The sequence below is a fragment of the Pelophylax lessonae genome, assembly GCF_965119305.1.
Source record: "Pelophylax lessonae genome assembly, chromosome: 11".
NCBI lineage: Eukaryota > Metazoa > Chordata > Amphibia > Anura > Ranidae > Pelophylax > Pelophylax lessonae.
The window spans coordinates 158,338,095-158,364,942 of NC_138778.1; the positions used below are offsets into that span (position 1 = coordinate 158,338,095).

General features: G+C 45.9%; 1 protein-coding gene across 1 annotated transcript in view; it reads right to left on the reverse strand.

Annotated features, from left to right (window-relative positions):
- MED24 (mediator complex subunit 24) overlaps positions 1 to 26,260 on the reverse strand; it is a 217,865-nt gene extending 191,605 nt beyond the window's left edge. The window contains exons 1-2 of the mRNA XM_082271510.1: positions 26,211 to 26,260; positions 6,561 to 6,699 (exon numbers count right to left, since the gene is read on the reverse strand). Of these exons, the coding sequence (XP_082127636.1) occupies positions 6,561 to 6,690 (130 nt within the window). The 5' untranslated portion in view covers positions 6,691 to 6,699; positions 26,211 to 26,260. The remainder of the gene's footprint in view (positions 1 to 6,560; positions 6,700 to 26,210) is intronic.
- Between the last annotated feature and the right edge of the window lie 588 nt (positions 26,261 to 26,848).

Sequence of the window (26,848 nt, forward strand, 5' to 3'; positions counted from 1 at the left end):
ATCTCCCCCCCCCCCTTGCAGCCCACAGCATGCAGCCGAGAGATAGGGAGACAAGCAGTGTGATTTAAAGGCAGGTTACACAGTCCCAGACTGAGCCCCCCCCCCAGACAGACAGGTCCCCACATAGATACACTTACCTCACATGGCGTGGGGAACCCGCACAGGCGAACAAGCCGCTGCACATGAGGCAGGGAGAGTCGCAATTCAAGACGCACACAATGGCGGTTCAGAAACCGCACAGCGTCCGGTGAGGTAGCCACCTCACCAATCATCCCTGCACCGAACAGGGATGGGTCGTTCACCGTGCCAGGAGCGTTACCTGGCTGAACGCTCGATGGCAGACTGGGAAGCCACTGACCCACGACCTGCGATCAGGGGGATCAGCCCGAGACCCAGTCCGCATGATCCTCTTCGTCCGAAGAACTAACTAATGCTGACAAAAATAACAGCTAAGTAAAGGTAGAGAAAAAACTCAAATAAAATATTAAAAAGAAGAAAGAGTCTGGGACAAAAAGTCCCAGCACAGAGAGAGCCAGCCACTCCTGACAAGCTAGACATTAAAACTGAGATATGGTTGCAGGAAGTAGGAGGGTATTGACTGAGGGGACCACCCCTTGGGGGTGGGATATGTTAAAGCTTTATTGTTAACATATTCTGTTGCCTAGCTACTCCTTCGGAGCAAAGTCTAATACCCATATGTGACGAATATGAAGAGGCGGCGACTGTCGGAGGACGTAAGAGAAAGAGCTTTTAGCATAGAACCCGCAATAGAGTAAGTATGACGGGCAAAAGACTCCAGCCCCCTGTCCATGTCATCCCGGAACACCGGGGCATCCTCTGCAGGAATCGCAGCTGACTTATTCAAAACCGCTACCGCGTGATCCACCGGAGGCGGTACACACCACCGCTCATCAGAAGCGGGCGTGAAAGGATAACGCAGCTGAACCTACTTGGCACAGCAAAAAGCTTGCGTATAGTGCACCATTGTTCCTTAACAGCGCGCTGAAAATCATCAGTGCAGGGAAAGACCTGTGATGTCTGGCGTCTTTTCTGAGTCCCCCAAGCTGCCAGGGCAGCAGGAGGACATGGTTCATCCTGCAAACGCAGTTCAATAGAAGCAACCAATTCATCCATGAGTGCAAGCTCTTCAGACGAGCCAGGGGGAGAATTATCAACCCCTTTAACCTCAGCCGCCACCTCGGACCCTACAAGATCCCGGGAGGAACGGGACCCCGATAAGGAGACCACAGCCATAGTAGCCCCATCACCATCACCCTTTGAACCAGAGGAAATTGAAAACTCCGGGCCGTTTTGTGGATTGAGCAGCCATAAGCATTTCCACCTGAGCAGCAAGGTTAGCCACAACCTCAGCCAAATCCCCCCCTGCGGGGGAAAACAGCAGTCCCTTGGCCTCCCACCAAGTGGCAGGAGATTTGCTTCCCTGAGAATCCATTGCCCCCAAACAATATGCTGGAGAATAAAGGGTTAACTGCCCCTTTAACAAGCGCAGCGAGCGCAGCCCACCGCACTCACACACTAGCACAAGAAGACCCCCACAGGGATAAAAAGCTCAACTCAGGCAAGGATATAGGGATAGAGAGGATAAAAACCTGGATAGACCACTGCTGCTGCTGCTGCTGCCTCGATATGTGCCCAGGGAAAAGGAATGATGCAACTCAGGGCACTCTATCAAAGCCTACGGAAGGCTACAAGAAAATGGCCGCCTGCAGTGTTAACATGCGGCCGGAGCGAGCGCAGCCAAAATGGCGCCGAAAACGCCGCTCCTCCACCTCAGTGAAGTGAAAAAAAACACACCACAGTATAGTAAAACATGGCGGACCGCCGCAGCGGTCGCTGTAATGTGCCCCAAACACGATATAATCATGCCCCACAGCACACAGCCTTTCACACATTGACAGTCTGACACAGATAGTGCAGCACAGCCCCCCCCCCTTCTTGCAGCCCACAGCATGCAGCCAGAGAGATAGGGAACTTAACAGTGTGAACACAGGCAGGGTTACACAGTCCCAGACTGACACCCCCCAAACAGACAGGTCCCCACACAAATACACTTACCTCCTAGATGGCGTGGGGAACCCGCACAGGCGAACAAGCCACTGCACATGTGACAGGGAGAGTCGCATCCAGGACGCAGCAAAACTGGGGTTGAGAAACCGCACAGCGTCCAGTGAGGTAGCCACCTCACCATAGCATCCCTGCACCGAACAGGGATGGGTCGTTCATTGTGTCAGGAGCGTTACCTGACTGAACGCTCGATGGCAGGCTGGGAAGCCACTGACCCACAACCTGCGACCAGGGGGATCAGCCCGAGACCCAGCCCGCACGAATCCTCTTCATCAGAAGAACTAACTAATGCCGACAAAAAGAACAGCTAAGAGAGAGAAAAAACTCAAACAAAAATCAAAAAAGAAGAGAAAGGCTGAGACAAAATGCCCCAGCATAGAGACATCCAGCTACTCCTGACAAGCTAGACATTGAAACTGAGGTATGAAACAGGAAGCAGGAGGGTATAGACTGAGGGGACCACCCCCTGGGGTGGGGATATGTTAAAAGCTTTAATATTGACATATTCTGTTGCCTAGCTACTCCTACGGAGCAAAGTCTAATACCCCCCATTGTGACGAATATGAAGATGGCGGCGACTGTCGGAGGACGTAAGAGAAAAGAGAGTTTCATGCGAAATTTCTGCACTGAAGGTGAATATTGTAGCAAAACCTGGAATTATTATTTTGTCTTTCAATTTGCTATTTGTTTTTTTTAATCTAATTTTGTATGGAGTTCTGCTTTTAATGTTTTTTGCTGTGGAAGAGATTTCCCATACAGCTTATCCATCTCTTTCCCTAATGAGGACACAGACAGCAATACAAATTTGATAAAGGCTTTAATCCATTGAAAAAAAAAAAAGTTTTGACCACAGTTAGTTTTAAGTACAAGCCTGACATGACATTTTATATGTATATTTCCCAGTTGAACATAACCACAATCCTTTTCCCACATTTCCTGGCTGCCACAACCCGACTACTACTGCCAAGTATGCAGTTTAGTGATTTTATTCCTAACTCAGCACCAAGGACGGTACTTACATTAAAAGGATGAGTTCAGCTTTTGGAACTTGTTACATATTACACCCATATTCAGGGTATAACATGTTACTGAAGCAGCAGAACCCCCACCCACACAGCTGCTTTATTCATTCACAGAGCTCTGTGAATGAATGAACTACAAGTCCCATCTTCCATCGTGGTAGATGGCTTTTAAATCTCTTGTAGTTCATTGACCTTCCTGCTCTTCAGTTACTGTCTGCCCTACAGGAGGGTACAGGCAGACAGCTGTACTGAGAGTCTGTAGGAGCCTGGCATTGCACCCGCCATCTGCTGATCCCTGGTGCAATGCTCTGCAGGCTCCTAAGGAAAAAAATTGTAAATGCACATTTTTTAACTGTGCATTTATTTTTATATATATATATATATATATATATATATATATATATATATATATATATATATATATATTTTTTTTTTTTTTTTACACAAAAGTGAACTTAGCCTTTAATGTCTAGCGTGCTAATGTCTGATCTTTTCTTTGAAGTCTTTTGTCCTCTGCTCGCTGAAACCCCCCAGCAGTGACCTTCTTTCTGTTGCAAGAGTTAGTTTGAGCGGCTTCACCTGTGACAGACACTTGTCAAAAGTGCTGACTATATTTTCCCTATCTGCCCCCCTTCTCCACTCATAGAATAAGCACTATAAGTTTAATTGGCATATAAATAAAAGGTCCGCCTCCTCCATTCATAAACTGCTTTTCATTGCAGGTGATAATACGGTTTCTATGAAAGGAGCTGAGTATAGGAGTGAAAAAGAGCAAGCACATTTGGCACTTCTGGAAAATGCCTGTCACAGGTGAAGCCACTTGTATTAACCCCTACAGAACTGAAAGATCACTGCTATGGGGGGGGGGGGGGATCTGAGGGCTGAGGATGAAAGACTTTAAAGAAAAGAGCAACCAGCAGCACACAGGACACCCGCTATTCATGTAAAATACCATACCTGGTGCGGATTTAAAGAAAAAAAAAATCTCTAAACTTTAGCATTTAGAAGGATAACATATAAAGGGGTCAGTCCTGTTATATAAGCGATATCTTGCTTCTAGGTAAAGTCTGGTGGCTTGGGTCACCTACTGTGTACTTATTACTCTTAGGGGCTCCAGTGGTAGGAGCGGTTTTATATTGTCCTGCTAAACAAACATCATTACTAACTAGTATTTGACTCTCAGGTTTATTGGTCTGGCGCTCTCGTTGGACTTTCTATATGCTGTTTCTAAACTCAAAGTCCCCCAGTTTGAGGTGCACCCTATTTTGTGTTTGACAGTGCCCCCCCGGAGCCATTGTGCCTTAAATTTTTGATCCCATCAAATCCAATTTCTCAGTTACACATATTACAGTTTTGGCATAAAGCCCTCCCACAACTCACTGATAGGGAGCCTTGGGTGGCAAAAATTACCCAGTCCTTCCTTGGCTTTTTTTGACATGGGGGTACATGTGACCTTGTATAAAAAAAAAAAAATGTATTATTTTCAACAGTTTGCTCATTGGCCATGTAACCATCTTGTGACCACATAGTTTTTTTGTGAGTATTTAGTGATTACAGGCCAGGATCCTATTTTGGGTTGCTGGTCTGATTTAAAATGATGTGAGATTTCAGACAGCTTTACTATATTCTATGAGAAAGTGTAGAGGTACTATACATACCTGCAGCAATATCCAAGTCCCCACCATTACACTCAAATACTAAGCTGCTCTGATGGGTAAAGCCCCACAACCTCCCGCTAGCATTGGAGGTTTCTCACCGACCTCCAAAACATTTCTATTGATACATCATTATGACCGGCATCTTCAAATACGGTTGCTTCGTGCACATGGCCGTACAGGGGTCGTACAGTGTACAAAGCCTGCGTACTGATATTCTCAGGACCTGCTGCCACCAAGTACAGACACCCGCCGATAGAAGAGGCCTTTGTATGTGGCCGTGAGCTGGGGGTTGATAAAATACTCACATGCACAATGGCGTATGTGCCGTGCGCACACTATTTGGAGAATACAACAGAACATATGGGGGTGCTTTAGGCAATGCCAAATGGCCTCATTTTCTAATGCTGTACGTGGTGATGCAGGTCCCTAAACCCTAAGTACGCAGGTCCTGCACAAACCTGTGCATGAGGCCAAACAGTAATGTGCCCATGGCAGGAGGAGTGGGCAGCCACCCATACCACATGAAAGTAAAGCCCTGTACTTCACAATTGCCCAGCATTCCGGTATAAGGAAAAAGAGGAGGGATTGGAAATAGAGGTAGGTATCATCCCTGGAGTTTTGAAAAAAAATGTGAAAATTCCCCACTAATTGGGACTATAATGACCTACATGTAAAGTATAGGGAGTAAATGTAGAGGTTTGTATAAAAACATGAATTTTATTTGATAAATAATGATAAAAGTATGTATATAATCAAAAACAGATAGGACATGATTGTTCATACAGCAAAGACATAAACATGTCTAGTACTTAAATGCAAAACATAATCCTTCATATAAGATGATGGCTAACACACAGATGGAAAAAATTGTGTAGCTCAGAGGCTAACAGACAAACCCAACGCATTTCGAAATAATTGATTATTCCTCCTTCAGGGGTGTCATATGTCTTGTGATAGCCTGATTGCTTATAGTGGAAGTTATTGGAAGCATTGAGAACACACCACAAATTAAAACTATAAACCGGATGGTCGACAGCAAACAGAGATATAAAGATTCCAGTCCCAAGAATCCCCACAGCGGCATTCACTCCGACAAGACCAGGTGGGCTCTGAGCAAGGCCAGCGGCTAGAGATATGTGGAATTGGTCTGTGAATGTAAAGCAAATAGAGAAAAAGGTGGAAATCCCTCACTGTGGACATCCACTGCAGCAGTGTGTAGCCCAAACCGTCATATGGAAAGTTGTATATGATTCAACAATAGCATTCAGGTATAAGGGCAGATCGCAGAGGCTTCTGCAGGTCTATGTGCCTCAATGCACCAGTTGCTATCCTAATAAAGGTCAGTGAGTGGTACTGTAAAAAACAAGCTAAATACTTATCTGTGCAGTGGGCGACAATAGAAATCTTCAGTTAACGGAAGATTTACACACTCTCCTAGGCAGAGGCAAAAGTGCTGACTGCCGGACAGGCAAGTTATTCACCTATTCTCTTACAGCATGGGTTCTCATCCTGTTGCCCTACAGCTGTTGAGGAACTACAAGTACCATGAGGCATTGAAAGGCTGACAGCTGCAAGCATGAATCCCAAAGGCAGAGCCATGATGAAATTTGTAGTTCCGCAACAGCTGGAGGGCCACATGTTGAGCACCCATGCCGTACAGGATGTATTTACCAAGTTCCATTAGGATGGGGAGCGGGTTTTAACTTGACCAAAAGGTGAATTATAAATTCTATATGGACTGAACTGAAGTTGAAAATTTAACCTGAGCAGTCCGCTGACTTTCAGATTAACTAACCTGCTAGGTTCAAAATGTCCCAAGTTACTCCTTTGGGAAAGAATCTCTTCATATTGATAGCCCATTGGTAGTCGCTCCATCTCTCCTTCCAGGCCTGCAGGATGGCCTGCTTCAGATTCATTAACTTCATGATTCAGACCTGTTTAAAGAAAAGATATCCAATGTTACATCCATTCAGACAATCTTCATGAGTTAACCTGGGTTTTTCCTTTTCTTAAACCCAAGGTGGTGCATACAAGGCAAACACCTAACCTCCTCAAAGCCAGACTCTTAGTACTAGGCAAGGGGCTCTCCAAAAAGAGAGACCCACTCAGTTTAGGGGAGGAGGAGACCGAATAGTCACACATCTTCCCCTTAGACTTCAGGATAGGCCCGAGGATCCACACCTTCCATCCCAGTGAGAAAGAAACCAAAATAATTGCAAGTGAGAAAAAATTAAAAAATAGTGCCAGTGCACTGACTAGGCCTTGCGGTCTGGTAGCAAAAATTGCCCTGGACGTAGCCAAAAGGCCTACCCCATGGAGGCCCAGTGCAGAAAAACCTCATAGTGACGTGACCTTGTGCCTGTACACACAGTGGATATTCTATTCCCAAATGTTACTAAGAGCACCCCTGGGGCATCTAACTCCTAGGGGGCACTGACACCACAGGTTCTCTGCCTTCCCAGCCAATGATCAGATTAGGTAGACTACTTAAAATCTGGAGGCACCAGGCCCCTCCAGTCTTACCGGGGGAGTTACCCATGTGCCCACATGCCTAGGCACCCTGATTTTTGTTCCAGGCAGTACCAGCCTTGAGAGCCATCATACCAGCAGGGACACTATAGAACCAGCCATTTTTGCCAAAAGGCAAGAAGAGCAGCATAGCACCCCTACTGCACACTGTTAAGAATAGATACTACACATGATCTTACTGTATCTGGCCAGTAATACACTTCTTTCTTAGGGCGTTTCCAATCTGAAAAGAGGCGCAATAGAGCCACCTTTATAAAGCAGCCCTGTCAATATGGGGAGAGGGTAGTGCTAGACTAGCAGATTTAGGCTCCATGTACACGGGACGTTGGAAATGGCCGTTTAGGAGCAGTTGGGCATTTTTTTCAGAAGCCCCTGAACGCAGCTCTATGTTATCTTATCTGTCCATGTACACCAGGTCGTTTACAGTCATTTGCAGGCAGTTGCGTTCAGGGACTTTTTTTAGAACGCAATTATTTGCGTTCGAACGTGTGTTTCCCGGCATTTCAAACGCACAAACGCGTCCGAACGCGATGACCCGCGTTTAGCGTTCGCGTTTTTCCATTTTAAAAGAGGAATAATTTTTTTGACCTCTAGGAACGGTTCTAAACGCAAACACCCGCTAAACGCGGGTGAAAACGGGCCCAACGGACATTTCAAACGTCCTAACAATTCCAGCATTCAAAAGGGACTTTTAACAACGTCCCGTGTACATGGAGCCTTAAGCCCCGTACACACGTACCGATGGTCGGCTTACAAATGTTCCTCTTTTCTCCCCGGGATGTCGGTGTCTGCTGAAAAGTGCAAAGACAGCACAAGGACAGCACAAGAATTTTGTCCGCCGACTGCAGAAGTGATGTCATGTAATGGTTAACTTTCCCTGTGTTTTCTATTTTCTGAGCATGCCCAGTCTTGCAAATCTGCGGTCTGTCGGCCGAATTGTGTACTGACAGGCGAACAATCGTCCGTTCTGGTGTCGGCATACAAATATTTTCATGTTTGCACGAAAGACTTTTGTCCGCGGATTGTGCGCAGACATCTGTCGGAGGCACCATACTAACACGCGTACAATCGGCAGATCCTTCGTCCACCGACGTTTGTATGCCGACGATCGGTACGTGTGTACGGGCCTTTAGATGGACTCAACAATCAAATTAAACTTGAACTCCAGCTAATACATTTGTAAAAGTTACAGCAACAGTTTTCTTTTCTTATGAAATAAAGATTGGACATGATTGAATAAAAGCGGATCTTTGTAAGCACCCCTGTTGGTGTTAAAGCAGAACTAAACCCTCCTATCCTTTTTCAGCCAAGGAAGCTGCCATTTTGGCTTTTGTTTGATCTGAACTGGTGCTGCACGTGTAGTTAGATAGGACACCAGCCGTTTGATAGTTTTGACATTTCAGTTGATTGCAAAAGCAACTCTCACAGTTAGCATTTATGAAATGCGTTGAATGATACTTTTTTTTTTTTTTTAAACAGTTAAATCAATGAGTTTAGTTCCTGCTTCAAATGATAGGTCTCAAACTGCCACCTTGTCTGGACAACCTGGTCTGTTAAAGAAAGTTGAAATATTTGATTTATTAGCGGGCTCACCAGGTGAACATAAAGGAAATAAAAAAAATAGAAAACGAATGCAGCCACCACATCTAGCATTGGTAAGCTGCAATATAATACATCTGAACCTTAGTTTTGGGTCAGTGGCTGGGAAAATATTGAGGCTATGTGGTTAGTAGAACAGCCAAGCAGATGGTTAAAGTGTATCTCACAAAAGTCAGTACACCCCTCACATTTTTGTAAATATTTTATTATATCTTTTTATGTGACAACACTGAAGAAATGACACTTTGCTACAATGTAAAGTAGTGAGTGTACAGCTGGTATAACAGTGTAATTTTGCTGTCCCCTCAAAATAACTCAACACACAGCCATTATTGTCTAAACCCCTGGCAACAAAAGTGAGTACACCCCTAAGTGCAAATGTCCAAATTGGGCTCAAAGTGTCAATATTTTGTGTGGTCACCATTATTTTCCAGCACTGCCTTAACCCTCCTGGGCATGGAGTTCACCAGAGCTTCACAGGTTGCCACTGGAGTCCTCTTCCACTCCTCCATGATGACATCACGGAGCTGGTGGATGTTAGAGACCTTGCGCTCCCCCACCTTCCATTTGAGGATGCCTCACAGATGCTCAATAGGGTTTAGGTCTGGAGACATGCTTGGCCAGTCCATCACCTTTACCCTCAGATTCTTTAGCAAAGCAGTGGATCTCTTAGAGGTGTGTTTGGGGTCGTTATATTGGAATACTGCCCTGCAGCCCAGTCTCCGAAGGGAGGGGATCATGCGGTGTTTCAGTATGTCACAGTACATGTTGGCATTCATGGTTCCCTCAATGAACTGTAGCTCCCCAGTGCAGCACTCATGCAGCCCCAGACCATGACACCATGCTTGACTGTAGGCATGACACACTTGTCTTTGTACTCCTCACCCGGTTGCCCCCCACACACGCTTGACACCATCTGAACCAAATACTGTAAGTTTATCTTGGTCTCATCAGACCACAGGACATGGTTCCAGTAATCCATGTCCTTAGTCTGCTTGTCTTTACCAAACTGTTTGCAGACTTTCTCGTGCATCAACTTTAGGAGAGGCTTCCTTCTGGGATGACAGCCATGCAGACCAATATGATGCAGTGTGCGGTATATGGTCTGAGCACTGACATGCAGACCCCCCACTCCTTTAACCTCTGCAGCAATGCTGGCAGCACTCGTACATCTATTTCCCAAAGACAACCTCTGGATATGAAGCTGAGCACGTGCACGCAACTTCTTTGGCTGACCATGACGAAGCCTGTTCTGAGTGGAATCTGTCCTGTTAAACCGCTGTATGGGCTTGGCCACCGTGCTGCAGCTCAGTTTCGGGGGTCTTGGAATATTCTTAAAGCCTAGGCCATCTTTATATGGAGCATCAATTCTTTTTTTCAGATCCTCAGAGAGTTCTTTGCCATGAGGTACCATGTTGAACTTCCAGTGACCAGTATGAGAGAGTGAGAGCAATACCACCAAATGTAACACACCTGCGCCCCATTCACACCTGAGACCTTGTAACACTAACGAGTCACATGACACTGGGGAGGGAAATGGCTAATTGGGTTCAATTTGGACATTTTCACTTAGGGGGGTACTCACTTGTTTCCAGCGGTTTAGACATTCATGGCTGTGAGTTTTGAGGGGACAGCAAACTTACACTGTTATACAAGCTGTACACTCACTACTTTACATTACAAAAATGTGAGGGTTTTTTTTTTTACATGGCAAGTATGAGTACAGATAGATACTTTTGGGCAAGGACTCACTGATACCTTTGGGATACCCTTGTGGTGCGACTTTATCTCACTGCAAAGAATCAGTCGCGATTTGAACAGGAATGCGGTGCCATCCCAGTCTGAAACGTATGAGGTTTCCCACACCACTCCTGTCTGAACCCAGGCTAAAGTCCCTATGACAAGCCTGGGTTCACACAGGAGCGGTGGGGGAAGCCGCATGTGATTCGGGCAGGAATCGCACCGCATTCCTGTGCAAATCCCATGCGATTCTTTGCAGTGCAATTTGAGCCCTTTCATTTTGTATGGGCTCAAATCGCACTGTAAAAGGTATCAGTTTCAGGTACTGGAACATTTGCACAAGTACTCGTGCAAATGCTTAGTATCGGGCACGGATACCGGTATTTTTGCAACCCTAGGAAATAATAATAATTTTTTCCTTAGTTTTGTACAGCATTGGGAAGGTTTGTACCCCCTGTTTTGTCTTCAATGCTGTCAGTGTCTAAGCTGGGAAAAATCCACAAGACAGAAAGTGATGGAAAATCCAACATTTTTGCATTGTCAACAGAACAGATATAGAGGTGAAATCTTCCGATGGGATGGGGGGGGGGGGGTCTGTCTACCAGATGAATTCCCCTCGCTTACCATTACATCTCTAGGACAAGAAGTGAAAAGAAAAGCCCCCATGGGGACACAGCAAAAGCAATGAGCTTGGGTGTGTTCAGATTCTATTGGAAGCCTGCCAGGAAGTGGTTACCTGCACTGGGCCAAACAAGCGGCAGAGGCCTTCTTTGCTCTGCAGCTGCATATATACATGTGGCCACAGGGTGGGGAATGCCTCAGCCGCTTAGGATTGGCCCAGTACAGGTGGCAGCCTCTTGGAGGCCTTGCATTAAAATCCGAACACAATGAGCTCATTCCTACGCAGCAAGCACAAAATGAACTGACAGGAGGGTTTAACCCTTCACTAACCAATCCAAAACTAAATTTAAAAAACAAAAAAGTTTTGGCTTTGCATTCTAAAGCGGGCCTTCACTGCATCCAAGCACCACAAACCAAAAACACTTTTTAATTTGTTTTTAATATTCAAAGCAAATTCCCCCATCTATTCATCTCTCCATGCTTGATTTTGTTGGGAAATCCCTTTGAAAAAGACCGCCCTAGCACTTCTGGCCGTGGCCATCTTGAGTAAGGGCAAATGATTCCTGTAGCATTTACTTCCTGGAATCCATTGGCCCTTAGCTCAAGCATGCTTCTCCTCGCCTCCTGAAGACTCCTGGGAAACCAACAAGTAACTGAAGAAATGTAGAAAAAAAAGGGTTTTAAACAAGTAAATATTATATATTTTCCTATCAATTTACTAATGCTAGCAGCATGAGGATTAAAAATAATCAGTGTTTATTTGGAGAGTGAAGTTTCACTTTAAAGCGGAGTTCCGGCCTAGGAAACTTTTTTTTTTGATAAAAATAACCCCGGGACAGTCAGGGCTAGTACATTTCAGAATGGATAGCCTCTGAACTGTCCCAGGTTGCACTTACCTTTTAGAAGAAATACTTACCTTGAAAATGTCTTGTCCAGCGCTGCCATCTCATGTGTGGGCAGCTGAAGCCAGAGCTTCCTCTTCGCACAATGCCCTGCACTGGCCCCGCTCGTCACTTCCGGTGCGGGAGCGTCATCCCTGCACAGCTTCTGGGCATGCCCAGAAGCTGTTTAGCAGGGAATGAGGCGCCTGAGATGAAATTCTGAAACCACTTTTGGTAGGAAGGATGGATTCGGACGAAGAACCACCTTATCTTTATGAACCACCAGATATGGGGAACGACAAGATAATGCGGCCAGTTCTGACACCCTGCGTGCAGAAGTAATAGCCACCAAGAAGGCCACCTTCTGGGACAACGTAGGTAGAGGAATCTCCCTAATATCTTCAAAGGGAGGTTTCTGAAGAACCGACAACACTAAATTAAGATCCCAGGGGGGTAACGGCGCGTGCACTGGCGGAGCCAGATGTCGCACCCCCTGGATGAAATTCCGCACCAAGGAATGAGTAGCCAAAGGCTTCTGAAAGAAGATGGCTAATACTGAGACCTGACCCTTGATAGTACTCAAGGCCAGTTTCTGCTCAACCCCTTGTTGCAGAAAAGCCAATATTCGACTAATCGAATAAGACCGAGGACGGAACCCCAAAGGTTCACACCATGCAATGTAGGACTTCCATGTGCGATGATAAATCTTTCTGGAAGTCGCTTTCCTTGCTTCAACTAGAGTAGGAATAACTGAAGCTGACAAACCTTTGTCCTTCAGCACCTGGGTCTCAATAGCCAGGCCGTTAAAGCCAGCGATCGTAAAGCAGGATGGAAGATCGGTCCCTGAGACAGTAGATCCTCCCTGAGAGGAAGTCTCCACGGGACGTCCGCCACCAGTCTGACCATGTCGGCGTACCAAGCTCGACGAGGCCAGTCCGGAGCTACCAGGATTACTGGAATTCCTTCCTCCTCTATCCTGCGAAGAAGTCTTGGCAGTAACGCGAGAGGAGGGAAGGCATATATTAGCTGGTATTGCCCCCACGGGGCGATCAGTGCGTCTGCGGTTTCTGCTAGAGGATCGCGGGAGCGAGCCACGAATCTCTGAACTTTCCTGTTGAATCGTGATGCCAACAGATCCACATCCGGGGTGCCCCACCGTAGGCACAACTGGTGGAAAACGTCTGGATGGAAGGACCATTCCCCCTGATCCAGGGTCTGACGGCTGAGATAATCTGCCTGCCAATTCTCCACCCCCGGAATGAACACCGCAGAGATTGCTGGAACAAATCGTTCCGCCCAGCGAAGAATGCAAGCCACTTCTTTGGCCGCTCGGACACTCTTGGTGCCCCCCTGGTGATTGACATAAGCCACGGCCGTGGCATTGTCCGACTGGATCCGAACCGGGCTGCCCTGGAGCTGCTCGGTCCAGTGAATCAGACAAAGTCTGATCGCTCTCAGTTCCAATACATTTATCGGTAACCTGGATTCTTCCGGGGACCAAAGTCCCTGGACAGATAACTGACCGAGAATTCCTCCCCATCCGGATAGACTGGCATCCGTGGTCACTATCGTCCAATATATTGGCAGAAATGACTTTCCCTGGCTGAGCATCGGAGACCGAAGCCACCAGACCAGAGACTCTCTGGTCTGTTTGCTCAATCGGATCTGATTGTCCAGGGATTCCGATTCCATCTGAGAAGAATCTCTTGCTGAAGAATTCGGGTATGGGACTGGGCAAATGGGACTGCTTCGAACGAAGCCACCATCAACCCCAGAACCCTCATGCAAGTCCGAAGGGAAGACCAGCTGTTGGACAGTAACAACTGGACTGCTGATTGAATCTTTCGGAGTTTCCCTACCGGAAGAAAAACTCTTGTCCTGACTGTGTCTAGAATTAGACCCAGATATTCGAGCCTCTGGGTGGGAACCAGAAATGACTTTTGCTGGTTCACCAGCCACCCGAATTCCTGTAAAGAAATCATAGTAATTTCTATGTTTTGTAGCAAGGTCTGAGGAGACTCTGCATGAAGCAGAAGATCGTCTAGGTAACCAAGGATCGATATGCCTCTTTGTCGCAGAAGTGCCAACATTGGGGCCAACACCTTTGTGAAGACCCGCGGAGCTGTGGCGAGACCGAAAGGTAACGCCACAAACTGATAGTGGTTCTCTTCTACGGAAAAGCGTAGAAACCGCTGATGTCCTGCGAAAATGGGAATGTGAAGATAGGCGTCCTTGATGTCTATGGACGCTAGGACATCCCCTGGATGCAGGAAGGCTGCTACCGTGCAAATGGACTCCATTCTGAATCTTCTTATGTTGACAAAAGAATTGAGTGCTCTTAAGTCCAGAATTGGACGCACTTTGCCCTCTTTCCTGGGTATTGTAAATAGGTTTGAATAAAACCCTTGAAACCGTTCTGTCCAAGGAACGTGGACTACCACTCCTTGTTGTAGTAAATCTGTGACTGCTCTCCGCAGATCTTCTAAACGATCTGAGGATAGTCGGATATTGGAAGGGAAGAATCGCGCCGGTGGGAGAGATCGAAACTCGATCTTGTACCCTGACCTTATGACTTCGCAAACCCATTTGTCTGGGATTCTGGAAAGCCATGGATCCGGGAACCGGCGAAGACGTCCCCCCACCCCAGTTATGGGTGGGGGGCACCTTCAGGCTTTGGATGGTTTATCTTCAGGTCTGGAGGGGGCGGGCTTTTGCTTGCCCGACCAACGACCCCTGACGCCTCCTGCAGGAGCTTTGGAGGACTTCGTTTTTTCACCCGCGGGACGAAAAAACCTCTTGTGAGCAGAAAAAGAAGGCCCTCGTCTTTGACGAGTTCCTCTACCTTTAAAATTTTGCGGTAAAAAGGTGCTCTTTCCACCCGTGAGATCTTTAATGATCTCATCTAAGTTGGCTCCAAATAGACGCTCTCCTGAAAAGGGGATATTAGCCAATGCTTTTTTGGAACCTTGGTCGGCTAACCAACCTTTTAGCCACAGTGTACGCCTGAGAACCACTGCTGAGACTGATGCTCGCGCCAATAATGGAGTGGCGTCTAACGCCGCATCACACACAAACTGTAACCCCTGTATCATTTGTTCCAACAAATCTGATACCGCCTGAGGGACCTCTTCTAAGTCCCGGCGTAACCACTTGGTCCATTCAGTTACAGCCTGCGAAACCAGACCAATAGCTATTATAGGTCTGAAAGCTGATCCAATCAAGGAAAACATGGTGCGAGACATAGCTTCTATCTTGCGATCCACTGGATCTTTAAAAGACGGAGCGTCTTCTAAAGGAATAACCGTGGCTTTATTCAATCTAGCAATTGGTGAATCCACCACAGGTGGTTCTGTCCATTTCTTAATAAGGGTTTCCTCAAACGGATAACGCCTGTCAATGCGTTTAGAAATAGTAAAAGTGCGTTTTGGCAGACGCCATTCTTCTTCGATTGGATTGCCAAAACATTTGGGCAATGGAAAAACCTTCGCCACTTTGATGCGTTTTTTAGTCCCAAAAGGGATTTCAGTTTCAGCTATTTCTGATGGAGTACCCTGTAACCTTAAGGTTTCTTGAACAGATACAATGAGTGCGTTTACCAACGCTTCCTCTCGGGCTATGGCGGATGCCGAAACATCCTCCTCACTGTCTGAAGAGACAGGACCCGAGACACCAATCCCAGATGAAGTACCTGCAACTGCAGAAATGGGCTCAGAGTCTGAATCCGAGGTTTCAGATAATATGGGGTTAGGCGGGGGTCGCTTTCTTGCGCCCTGTCCCTGACAAGCCACTTCCACCCGGGACACAAAAGTTTCCATAATAGCTGACAATGATTCAATTGTCAATGGGGTGCTGGAGGATCCCGCAGACCCCTCGAGGGGATCCGGAGGAGATACATGAGTGGCAGGGTCCATGTTAGTTCAGGACACCTTTGCCAGCAAAACAACAAAAAAAAAAAAAAACTTTTTCTTTTTTTTTTTTTTTTTGTGTGTCTCCCCCTAGCGCAATAGCGCCCCTCAGAGTACCTGCTTCTCGATCCCACAGAGAGAGAGAGAGAGAGAGAGAGGGACCCCCAAGGCTCACCAACCGATGCAGTGCAGTTTCCAACCCACTGCAGTCAGCGTCTGTCTTACACAGACTGGAAGGAGCTGTTTGCTTTTTCCCGGGTAGAAGGACGTGGCTCCGCCCCCTGTGTACGCCTTCCGGCGTTCCCAGCTCTCCACGAGGTAGCTGGGCTCACAAAACATGGCCGCCCCCATAGAAGAGACATAAGACTCCAAAAACATGGCGGCCGGCGTGACCTGAGGACATACATGCATCTGGTCTACGGCAAAATGGCGGCGGACCGCCGAAATCGTTTTCCCAGCACATCCACCTGCATCTCTGCTGAGAGGCGATATATGGATCTACAGAAGATATACTACACATAAGGTAGGATTATACCTCCTATGTCAGCTGTAATGTTACAGTCTGCTGGGTAGAGTGTTAGCTCTTAAACCAAGTCCACTTCCCACAAACACATGCTGTATTACAAGGGGGACTTGTAAGTATCAGATATATACTGACCATATATGGAGGGGCCCATAATACATACTGCCTCATAACGAGGAAAAAAAGGAAACGTTTACTCACCATACCGAACCGACAGGCACCCTCTCTTCACAATACCCTCTCCACCGGGGTGGGGGTTTGTGGACCACTCCGGACGCCTCGACTCTCTGGTTCTTGGCGTCCAAGCGAGACTTTTAACTCGCAAGGTCAGTACCTCCACTGGGACTCCGTCGCGGCCGACCCAGCGCGGAGCTCTGGTCTGCACGCGCTCGTAGGCAGAAACCGGGGTGACCACTGGATCTCAACATCCAGCCCGTCGCCCGGCCCCGCATACTTACTTGAATGTGTCGCGGCCGACCAAGCGCAATGCCATGGTCTGCGCGCGCTCGTAGGCCGGCTGGGGTGACCACAAGTGTCGCCCAGTCCGGCATCTTTGCTTGAAGATCTCACAGGAAAAAACACTGGAGAAAAACTACCTAAAAAATGTCTTTTTCTTAAAGAAAAAAGTCTTGCCAGGACCAAAAGATCCCAGCAAGGAACTTAGGTCCTTACTCCTGACTAGACAGAAAAAAACTGATTCCTTGTAGCAGAGAGAGGGAGGATATACCCTCAGGGACTGCCCCTAAGGTGGAGCCAGAACGTTTTGTCTTTCTGCCTAGTCCTACTCCTGCGGAGACAACATAACCCAGCTCTTGAGAATCAAGAAGACTACGTCTGTCAATGAGCGATAGAGAAAATAGGGCATTCATCCGTTCCAAAAAAAACGGACATTGACGGAAGCGGATGAAAACAGATGTTAACGAATGATTATCCATTGTCATTCGTTTTTACATAGAGATGTATTGATGTCCCTTTTTTTTTTATCTGTCAACGGATGGATGAAAAACAGACAAACGGACCATATGTGTGAAAGGGGCCTAAAGTAGAAATAAAAGGCAAAACTTTTTTTTTTCTTCATTTTGCATAGAGTTAGGTAGGTTTATAATTAGGGATGTGCTCAGGAGAGTTTGGACATGAGCCCAAAGCCGCCTAAGCTATCCCACTGAGATGCTGTCTAAGCCAATAGCTAATCACAGATGGAAGAGGTATACATTCTCTTTGCCTATGTGCAACTACAGGACAGGGAATGCCTTTGCCACCTATGATCGGCTGTCAACATGTACTACTCAACTATTACAAGCGTGCGCATACTGCTCCTAAATAGGGGGCGGCTGCTGCATTCTCATATATTGGGATGCAGTGTCTATCCTAAAGTATAACTAAAGGCAAAACTTTTTTGTTAGTTTTGGATAGAGAGGAGTGGGATTAGATCATCTGTCAGGTTTTTAGTGCTGTCTTGGTCCCCATTAGGGGACAAACGTGGAAATGAAAGAAAATACCACCTGAAAAGGAATAGAGGGGGAATCTTTCAATGGGGACACTAGCTCTGGTATCAATGAAGGATTCCCTCACTTCCTGTTTTTGCTATGGGACAAGAAATGAAGGTTATAACCAGAGATGAGCTCAGGCATATTAGGACACGAGTCCGAACCCACCTAAGCAATCTTGCCTGGAAGCTGTCATAACTTACAGCCAATCATTGGCGGCTGGCGTATACTGTATGTGTGGCTGCAGGAGGAGAAATACCTCTGTTGCCTATGATTGGCTTTGACAGCTTCCCGGTGGGTTCAGACTCATCCAAGCACATCCCTAGTTATTACTCCTTTTGCCATCTGAGTCCCATTGCTGAGATTTCCCTTTAAGTATTCCAAAGCCCTGGTTCACCCCAGTGCGACTTTGAAATAGCTCTACTTCAAAGCCGAGGGTCATTTCAAGTTGCACCTCCGATTTCATTGCGGCTTGCGACTTTAACAGAAGTCTATGCAAGTTGCAATGAAATCGTAAAAAGTAGTGCAGGAAGTCACAGCGAAATGAACAGTTCCATTGCTGGCAATGCTGTGCGACTTGTCATGCGATTTGGAACTGAGAAGTCACACCGGTGTAAACCAGGACTAAAGGCAAAACCTTTTTTTAGTTTTGGATTGAGTGAAGAAGGATAAGAACACATGTCAGGATTAATTACGGTCTGTGTCATCATTAAAGCGGTAGTATACTGCTTTTTGTGATTTTTAACTACAGGTAAGCCTATAATAAGGCCTATAATAAGGCTTACCTGTAGGTACAATTAATATCTCCTAAACCTGCACGGTTTAGGAGATATTTGCTCTGCATGCAGCCGCTCACGCGAGCGGCGCATTCGCTCTGAAGGTCCGGCGGATCTTCAGAGTTCCTTGCCGGGAAGTTGCCGTAAAATCACTTCCGTACGCATGCGCAGGAGTGACGTCATCGCGGCTCCGGCCAATCACGGCGCCGGAGCCGCCGAACCCGGAAGAGACACCGAGGGATCATGTCAGCTCCCACAGCGCTGTCCAGGGGTCAGTGTCGGGGCTTCGTTCTAAGGTAAGTGTTTCATAATGAGCTAGTATGCGATGCATACTAGCTCATTATGCCTTTGTCTTGCAGGGGTTTTTTTTTTTTTACTTTGAGTATACTACCGCTTTAAGAAGATTACCCTTCTCTATTTGTCCTGTTTACAATTATCATTGAAAGTAAAAGAAAACCCCAAATTTTGAGTTATCCCCATAAAAGTAATAGAGAGGGGAAATCTTCCAATGGGGACACTAGTTCTGGTAACAAGAGAGGCCCCAAAAGATTTCCTTAAAGCATTTGTTATCCCAACACATAATATTCCTGACATGTGGCTATAATATATACTTGTATGAGAAAGTATCCTGTTCCCTTTGTAATGCTTCCTTTATGTGAAATCCCTGGTGTACCTGCCAGTCCCTCTGCTTTCCCATTAAAAATTGACCACACTAAGCAGGAGAGCACACAGTGGTCAGTTCTCTTGCTACAGTGAGAGAAAAAAAGTATTTGATCCCCTGCTGATTTTGTACCTTTGCCCACTGACAAAGAAATGTTCAGTCTATCATTTTAATGGTAGGTTTGTTTTAACCACATAAGCCCTGGAAGATTTTACCCCCTTCCTGACCAGGGGGTATTTTGCGATTCGGCACTGCGTGATTTTAACGGACAATTGCGCGGTCGTGCGACGCTGTACCTAAACGAATTTGACGTCCTTTTTTTCCCCAAACAGAGCTTTCTTTTGGTGGTATTTGATCACCTGTGCGATTTTTTGATCATGCGCTATAAACAAAAAAAAGAGCGACAATTTTGCAAAAATAACAATATTTTTCACATTTTTTTATATGAAATTCCCCAAAAAAAAAAATGTAAAAATCACAATTTTTTAACATTTTCGTCCAATTTGTTTTATGCTACATAGGTTTGGTTAAAAAAAAAAAAAAAAAAAAAAAAAAAAATCGCAAAAAGCGTATTTTGATTGGTTTACGCAAAAGTTATCGCATTTACTAACAAAGGGAAAGATTTTTGTCATTTTTGTTGTTTTTTTTTTTAACGCGTAATGGCGGCGATCTGCGTTTTTTTTTGCGGGACTGCGACATTGGGGCGGACAGAGCGGACCCTTGACTGACATTTTTGGGGTTACCAGTGACATTTCTACAGTAATCAGTGCTATACATATGCACTGTTACTGTAAAATTACATTGGTAGTGAAGGGGTTAACTTTTTTGAGAGGGAGGGGTGGTGTGTGTCCCTAGGGGCGTGATTCTTACTGTGATTGGCTGTGGCTTGAGCTGTAGGAACAGTGATAAACGGTCCTACATAGTAGAACTGTATGATCACTGTTTCTACACAGGGGAGAATGACAGGCGGCTTGTTTACATTAGTCGCCTGCCTTTCTCCCTCTCCACCGACGATCGCCGCGCGCTCGCTCCCCAGAGCCTCACAGGCCAGTGACGTACCCATACGTCACTTTGCCTGTGAGGGGCTGACCGCTGCAGTATATGTACTTGCGGTGGTCGGCAAGTGGTTAACAGTGAAAAGACAGAAGAAAAACAAAATCCAGAAAAACGCATTTCAAAAAAGTTATAAATTGATTTTCATTTTAATGGGTGAAATAAGTATTTTACCCCTTCGCAAAACATGACTTAGTACTTGGTGGCAAAACCCTTGTTGGCACTCAGAGGTCAGACGTTTCTTGTAGTTGGCCACATTTCAGGAGGGATTTTGTCCCACTCTTTGCAGATCCTCTCCAATTCATTAAGGTTTCGAGGCTGAGGTTTGGTTACTCGAACCTTCAGCTCCCTCCACATATTTTCTATGGGATTAAGGTCTGGAGACTGGCTAGGCTAATCCAGGACCTTAATATGCTTCTCCTAAACCATTCCCTTGTTGCCTTGGTCGTGTGTTTTAGGTCATTTTCATGCTGGAATACGCATCAACGACCCATTTTCAAATTCCCTGGCTGAGGGAAGGAGGTTCTCACCCAAGATTTGACGGGACATGGCTCGGTCCATCATCCCTTTAATGCGCTGAAGTTGCTCTGTCCCCTTCACATAAAAACACCCTCAAAGCATAATGTTTCCCCCTCCATGTTTAACGGTGAGGATGGTGTTCTTGGGGTCATAGGCAGAATTCCTCTTTCTCCAAACATGGCGATTTGAGTTTATGCCAAAGAGCTTGATTATGGTTTCATCTGACACCGAGTTCTCCTCTGAATCATTCATTAGCAAACTTCAGACGTGCCTGTACATGTGCTATCCTGAGCAGGGGGACCTTGCAGGCGAGGATTTCAGTCCTTCATGGACTAGTGTGGTGACTATGGCCCCAGCTGCCTTGAGATCAATGACAAGATTCTCCCGTGTAGTTCTGGGCGGATTCCTCATAAATTTTATGATCATTGAAACTCCACGAGGTGAGATCTTGCATGGAGCCCCAGACCAAAGGAGATTGGCATTTCATTTGTGTTTCTTCCATTTGCGAATAATCGCACCAACTGTTGTCATCCTCTCACCAAGCTGCTTGGCGATGGTCTTGTAGCCCGTTCCATCCTTGTATAGGTCTACAATCTTGTCCCTGACATCCTTGGACAGCTCTTTGGTCTTGGCCATGGTGGAGAGATTGGAATCTGATTGATTGCTTCTGTGGAGAGGTGTCTTTTATACAGGTAACAAGGTGTGATTAAGAGCACTCTATTTAAGAGAGCGCTCCTATTCTCAGCTTGTTACCTGTATAGAAGACACCTGGGAGCAAGAAATCTTGCTGATTGATAGGGTATCAAATACTTATGTCACTTATTAAAATGCAAAATAATGTATAACTTTTTTTAAATGCTTTTTTTTCGGGATATTTTTGTTGTTTTTCTGTCTCTTACTGTTAAAATAAACCTACCATTAAAATTATAGACTGATTATTTGTCAGTGGGCAAATGTACAAAATCAGCAGGGAATCAAATACTCTTTTCCCCTCACTGTATGCTGGGAATTCAGTGTTCTCTTCTCCAATGATCAGACTTGTCCTCCTGACACCCCCCCCCCCCCCCCCCACTGCACAGCCAGTTCAGTGTCCTGCAGCTTCTCCTCCCCCAGCTCATTTGCAGCTGAGGTCAGAGAGAATGTAATAACTTATAAAAAATAATTTTTTTGTTTACATCTATATAAAAAATGTTTGCCTTTTATTTCTATTTTAAACTGAATGGGTTGTTTTACAAGGGGATTGTTTACAATCACTTTAAATTTACAGGGATTTCTACTCACTTCCTGTTGTGGTTATGGGACAGGAAGTGAAGGGAAATCTCCCCAATTGGACACACAGATGGCAAAAATAATGACAGGGATTATAACCCTCCCTTCCAAATCAACAATAAAAAGTTTTGCCTTTAGGCCCCTTTCACACACTCCGTCCATCGTACAGAGTCCTTTTTTCTCAGCGGGGGGTCGATCCGCCGATCCCCCGCTGAGCAGGAGGAGGACAGCTGTGTCTCCGCGCTGTGTGCAGAGACAAATCTGTCAGTTCCCCGTGTATCTCTATGGGGGAAATCGGATGGGAACGGACTGTCTGCCTGTTCTCATCCGATCCCATCCGCTGGACGGATGGAAAATAGGGTTTCCATCCGTCCAGATTTGACGGATCGGATGTCAGCATACATGTCTCCGCTGACATCCGATGCCCCATAGGAATGCATGGGGGGACCGTTCAGATCCGCCAAAAAAACAGACAGGCGGATCTGAACAGTCCGCCTGTGTGAAAGGGGCCTTAGTTCTACATTCACTTCCGTTTTATAACCAAAACAGGAAGTGGAAATCCCAGGTGCCCCTGTTCTATCAGATTACTGCTACCCATCAGATTGGGTAATGGAAGTAATGTTCCGACCAAAAAATACTTACTGTGCACGCGCTATGCGTTCCAACCATCTCATGATCTGAGAGGTAGTGGTAATCTGATAGAGCACCCATGCGGACATCTTACTACACCTAGCTACGTCTTGAATTTCAGCAATACAGAGGGAGTATATAAATATAGTATATTGACATCTGTGATGCTGTCTGCATGTTTCATTTTGAAAGCCTAAAAAGGTTAAGCGCTGAGCAGTGTGGGGTGTATCAACATGGCCTCCGCCATCTTCCTACTGATGACGTCAAGCTTCAAAATGTAACATCAAAACAGCATCACAGATGTTAATATACATTTATTTATATACACTCACTTTATTGCTAAAATTACTCTGAAATCCAAGACATAGCTGGGTGTAGTAAGATATCCGCATGGGTGTTCTATCAGATTACTGCTACCTGTCATGGAACACATGTCGGGACGCATAGCGCATGCGCAGTAAGTGTTTTTTTTTTTTTTTGTAGGAACCTCACTTTCATTACACAATCTGATGGGTAGCAGTGATCTGACAGAACACCACCAGAACTTGTGTCCCATTGGAAGATTTCCTCTCTATTCTTGTCCTGGTGACAATCCAAAATTTGGGATATTTTTCCCCATGTTCACTCTCAATGAGAACAGTGAACAGGACAAATAGAGAGGGTGACTCTCTCTAACAAGGGTAAACAGACCGCAATAAAAACCTGGGGCAAGCGGTCTACAGCAAACCCCTATTATATCACAGTTTTTTCTGTAAGACCTATTAATATTATTATACTAACCACTTTAGCCCCAGAAGATTTGGCTGCTCAAAGACCAGGCCCTATTTTGCGATTCGGCACTGTGTGACTTTAACGGACAATTGCGCGGTCATGCGACGCTGTACCCAAACGAAATTGACGTCCTTTTTTTCCCCACAGAGCTTTCTTTTGGTAGTATTTGATCACCTGTGCAATTTTTATTTTTTTGCGCTATAAACAAAAAAAGAGCGACAATTTTGAAAAAAATAACAATATTTTTCACATTTTTTTTATATGAAATTCTCAAAAAAAAAAAAATAAAAAAATTTTTAGGTCAATTTGTTTTCTGCTACATATTTTTGGTAAAAAAAAAAAAAAAAAAAAAAAATCGCAATAAGCGTATTTTGATTGGTTTGCGCAAAAGTTATTGCGTTTACTAACTACGGGAAAGATTTATTTTCATTGTTTTTTTTTTTTTTTTAACTAGTAATGGCTGCGATCTGCATTTTTTTTTTGCGGGACTGCGACATTGCGGCGGACAGATCGGACCCCTGACTAACATTTTTGGGGTTACCAGTGACATTTCTACAGTAATCAGTGCTATACATATGCACTGTTACTGTAAAATTACACTGGTAGTGATACTTTGATACTTTTGGGAGTACCAGTGACATTACTACAGTAATCAGTGCTATAAATATGCACTGCTACTGTAATAATGACACTGGCAGGGAAGGGGTTAACTTTATTGGTGATCAAGGGGTTAAGTGTGTCCCTAGGGGCATGGCTTGTGATGTAATCACAGAGACATGCGATCCTACATAGCAGGATCGCATAGCCTCTGTGATTACTTTAGTGAGAATGACAGACGGCTGTGTTTACATCAGCCGTCTGTCCTTCTCTCACTGCAGAGGGAGATTGCGAGTGGCCGACGGCCATCGGAGCCACCGGTCACATGCACTGACTCCCCAGCCGACGAGCAGGGAAGCGTGATCGGCCCCTAGCTCCTCCCAGGCTAGTGCCGTACAACTGCGGTGGGCGGTCGGCAAGTAGTTAATTAATTCATCATTAACTAAATATTTTTGTGTTTTCAATTGCTCTCTCAATATCTTTTATGTGTTTAAATGTGTTTCTATTGTTTTAAAAGCGTGTTTAAAGACCTTAAAATGCTTTTAAAAGTACCATAAAAGTTATAAAAACATGCCTAGGGTGTATTTAACCACTTCCCGCCTGCCCTATAGGGGATTGACGGTGAGAAAGTGGTTGCATTATCCTGACCGGACGTCATATGACGACGGCAGGATAATACGCTCTGCGCGCCCCCAGGGGGCATGCAGAGCGGCGATCGGTGATGTGGCGTGTCACACTGACACACCGCATCTCCGATCTTGGCAAAGAGCCTACTGACGTAGGCTCTTTACCACGTGACCAGCTGTGTCTGTCCAATCACGGCTGGTCACATAGTAAATAGGAAGAGCCGTTGATCGTGTTTCTTCAGTACGTGCCTGACAGGCACGAATAGAGGAGAGACGATCTCCTGACGGGGACCGGGGGGGGGGGTCTGCACTGGTAATCAGATCATTGATTACCAGTGCAGACCCTCGGGGGAGGGTGGCACTAGAAACACCAGGGATGCCCACCCATGACCCCAGGGATGCCCACCATGGCCATCAGGGATGGCAATCAGGGCTCAGGGAGCCTGCCAGTGCCCCCCCCCCCATCGGTGCTGCCCGCCAGTGCCCATTATTGCCCACCAGGGCCCCCTATCAGTGCCCATTAGTGCCAATCAGTGCCACCGATCAGTGCTGCCTATCAGTGTCTCCTCATCAGTGCCTGTCAGTGCGGCCTCATCAGTGCAGGAAAAAATTTACAAAATTGTATAACAAAGAAAAAAACTTTTTTTTTTTTTCAAACTTTTCGGTCTTTTTTTTATTTGTTTAGCAAAAAATAAAAAACCTTGCGGTGATCAAATACCACCAAAGAAAGCTCTATCTGTGTGGGGAAAATGACAAATTTGGTGTAGGTACAGTGTTGCATGACCGCGCAATTGTCATTCAAAATGCAACAGCGCTAAAAGCTAAAAATTGGCCTGGGCAGGAAGGGGGTGAAAAGTGCCCGGTATTGAAGTGGTTAAATAGGGTATTTCTATTTCGCAGATTCTAACTCATCGCAGGTGGGTCTGGAAGGTAACCCCCATGATGGAGGGGGTTTACTGTAATCCATCTTCACTCTAAAACTGACCAAAAATAAAGTTTTGCCTTTAGTTGTACTTTGAGATACACACTAGAGCCCAATGTATGAGAATACAGCGCCCCCCTCTTTTATTGAGGAGTAGCCTGCACACTTATTATAGGCAAGTATTACATGTACAGGATGTATACATAGGAGATCCAACACAGTGTCAGCTGCCTATGAATGAGACCTTCCAGCGAGCTCTTTATACATGCACTATCCATCGTCCTACTGATCTACCTCTGCAATTCCATTATAACATCCCTCATATTCCCCTCTCACCTCTGATCACTCCACTCTCAGTCCTCTGAATAGGGAACCGCCATGACAGCCCCGCCCACCCACTTGGGTTGTGTCGCCTGCTAATGACGCCATGCAGGACCGCGAACGCTCATGGGAGTTGTAGTTCAGATCACCGCTCTGTTCTGGCGGGCAGTGCTGGGTCACGTGAGCCACATGAGGCGCCAGAGAGAGAGGAATGGTAGAGTTTTCCTCGCACCGGTACGTTGTGTTCACTGTTCGGTGTCAGACGGTGTAACAGCACAGAACATACAATGACCTGATTTCATTTTTATTGTCTTACAATATTGTGTGAGAAATTCAATGTGGTGTCTCTCCTCTGTCAGTGAGAACCATATAGACTTCAGGTGCTGCTCTATGGAATTACCTCATAATACTCCGGTGACTCAGTGTTGGTGTCAAAAGAATCTGTCCTCTGTCCATATACATACACAGAGGGGGAACGCTGTGGGAGCCAATTTTTTCCAAGTGTGGCGTTCCATCCTTGCTTCTATACACTTCTCCCACTGACCACCAATCCAAGGGGCCCTTCTCCCTCTGACCACCAATCCAAGGGGCCCTTCTCCCTCTGACCACCAATCCAAGGGGCCCTTCTCCCACTGACCACCAATCCAAGGGGC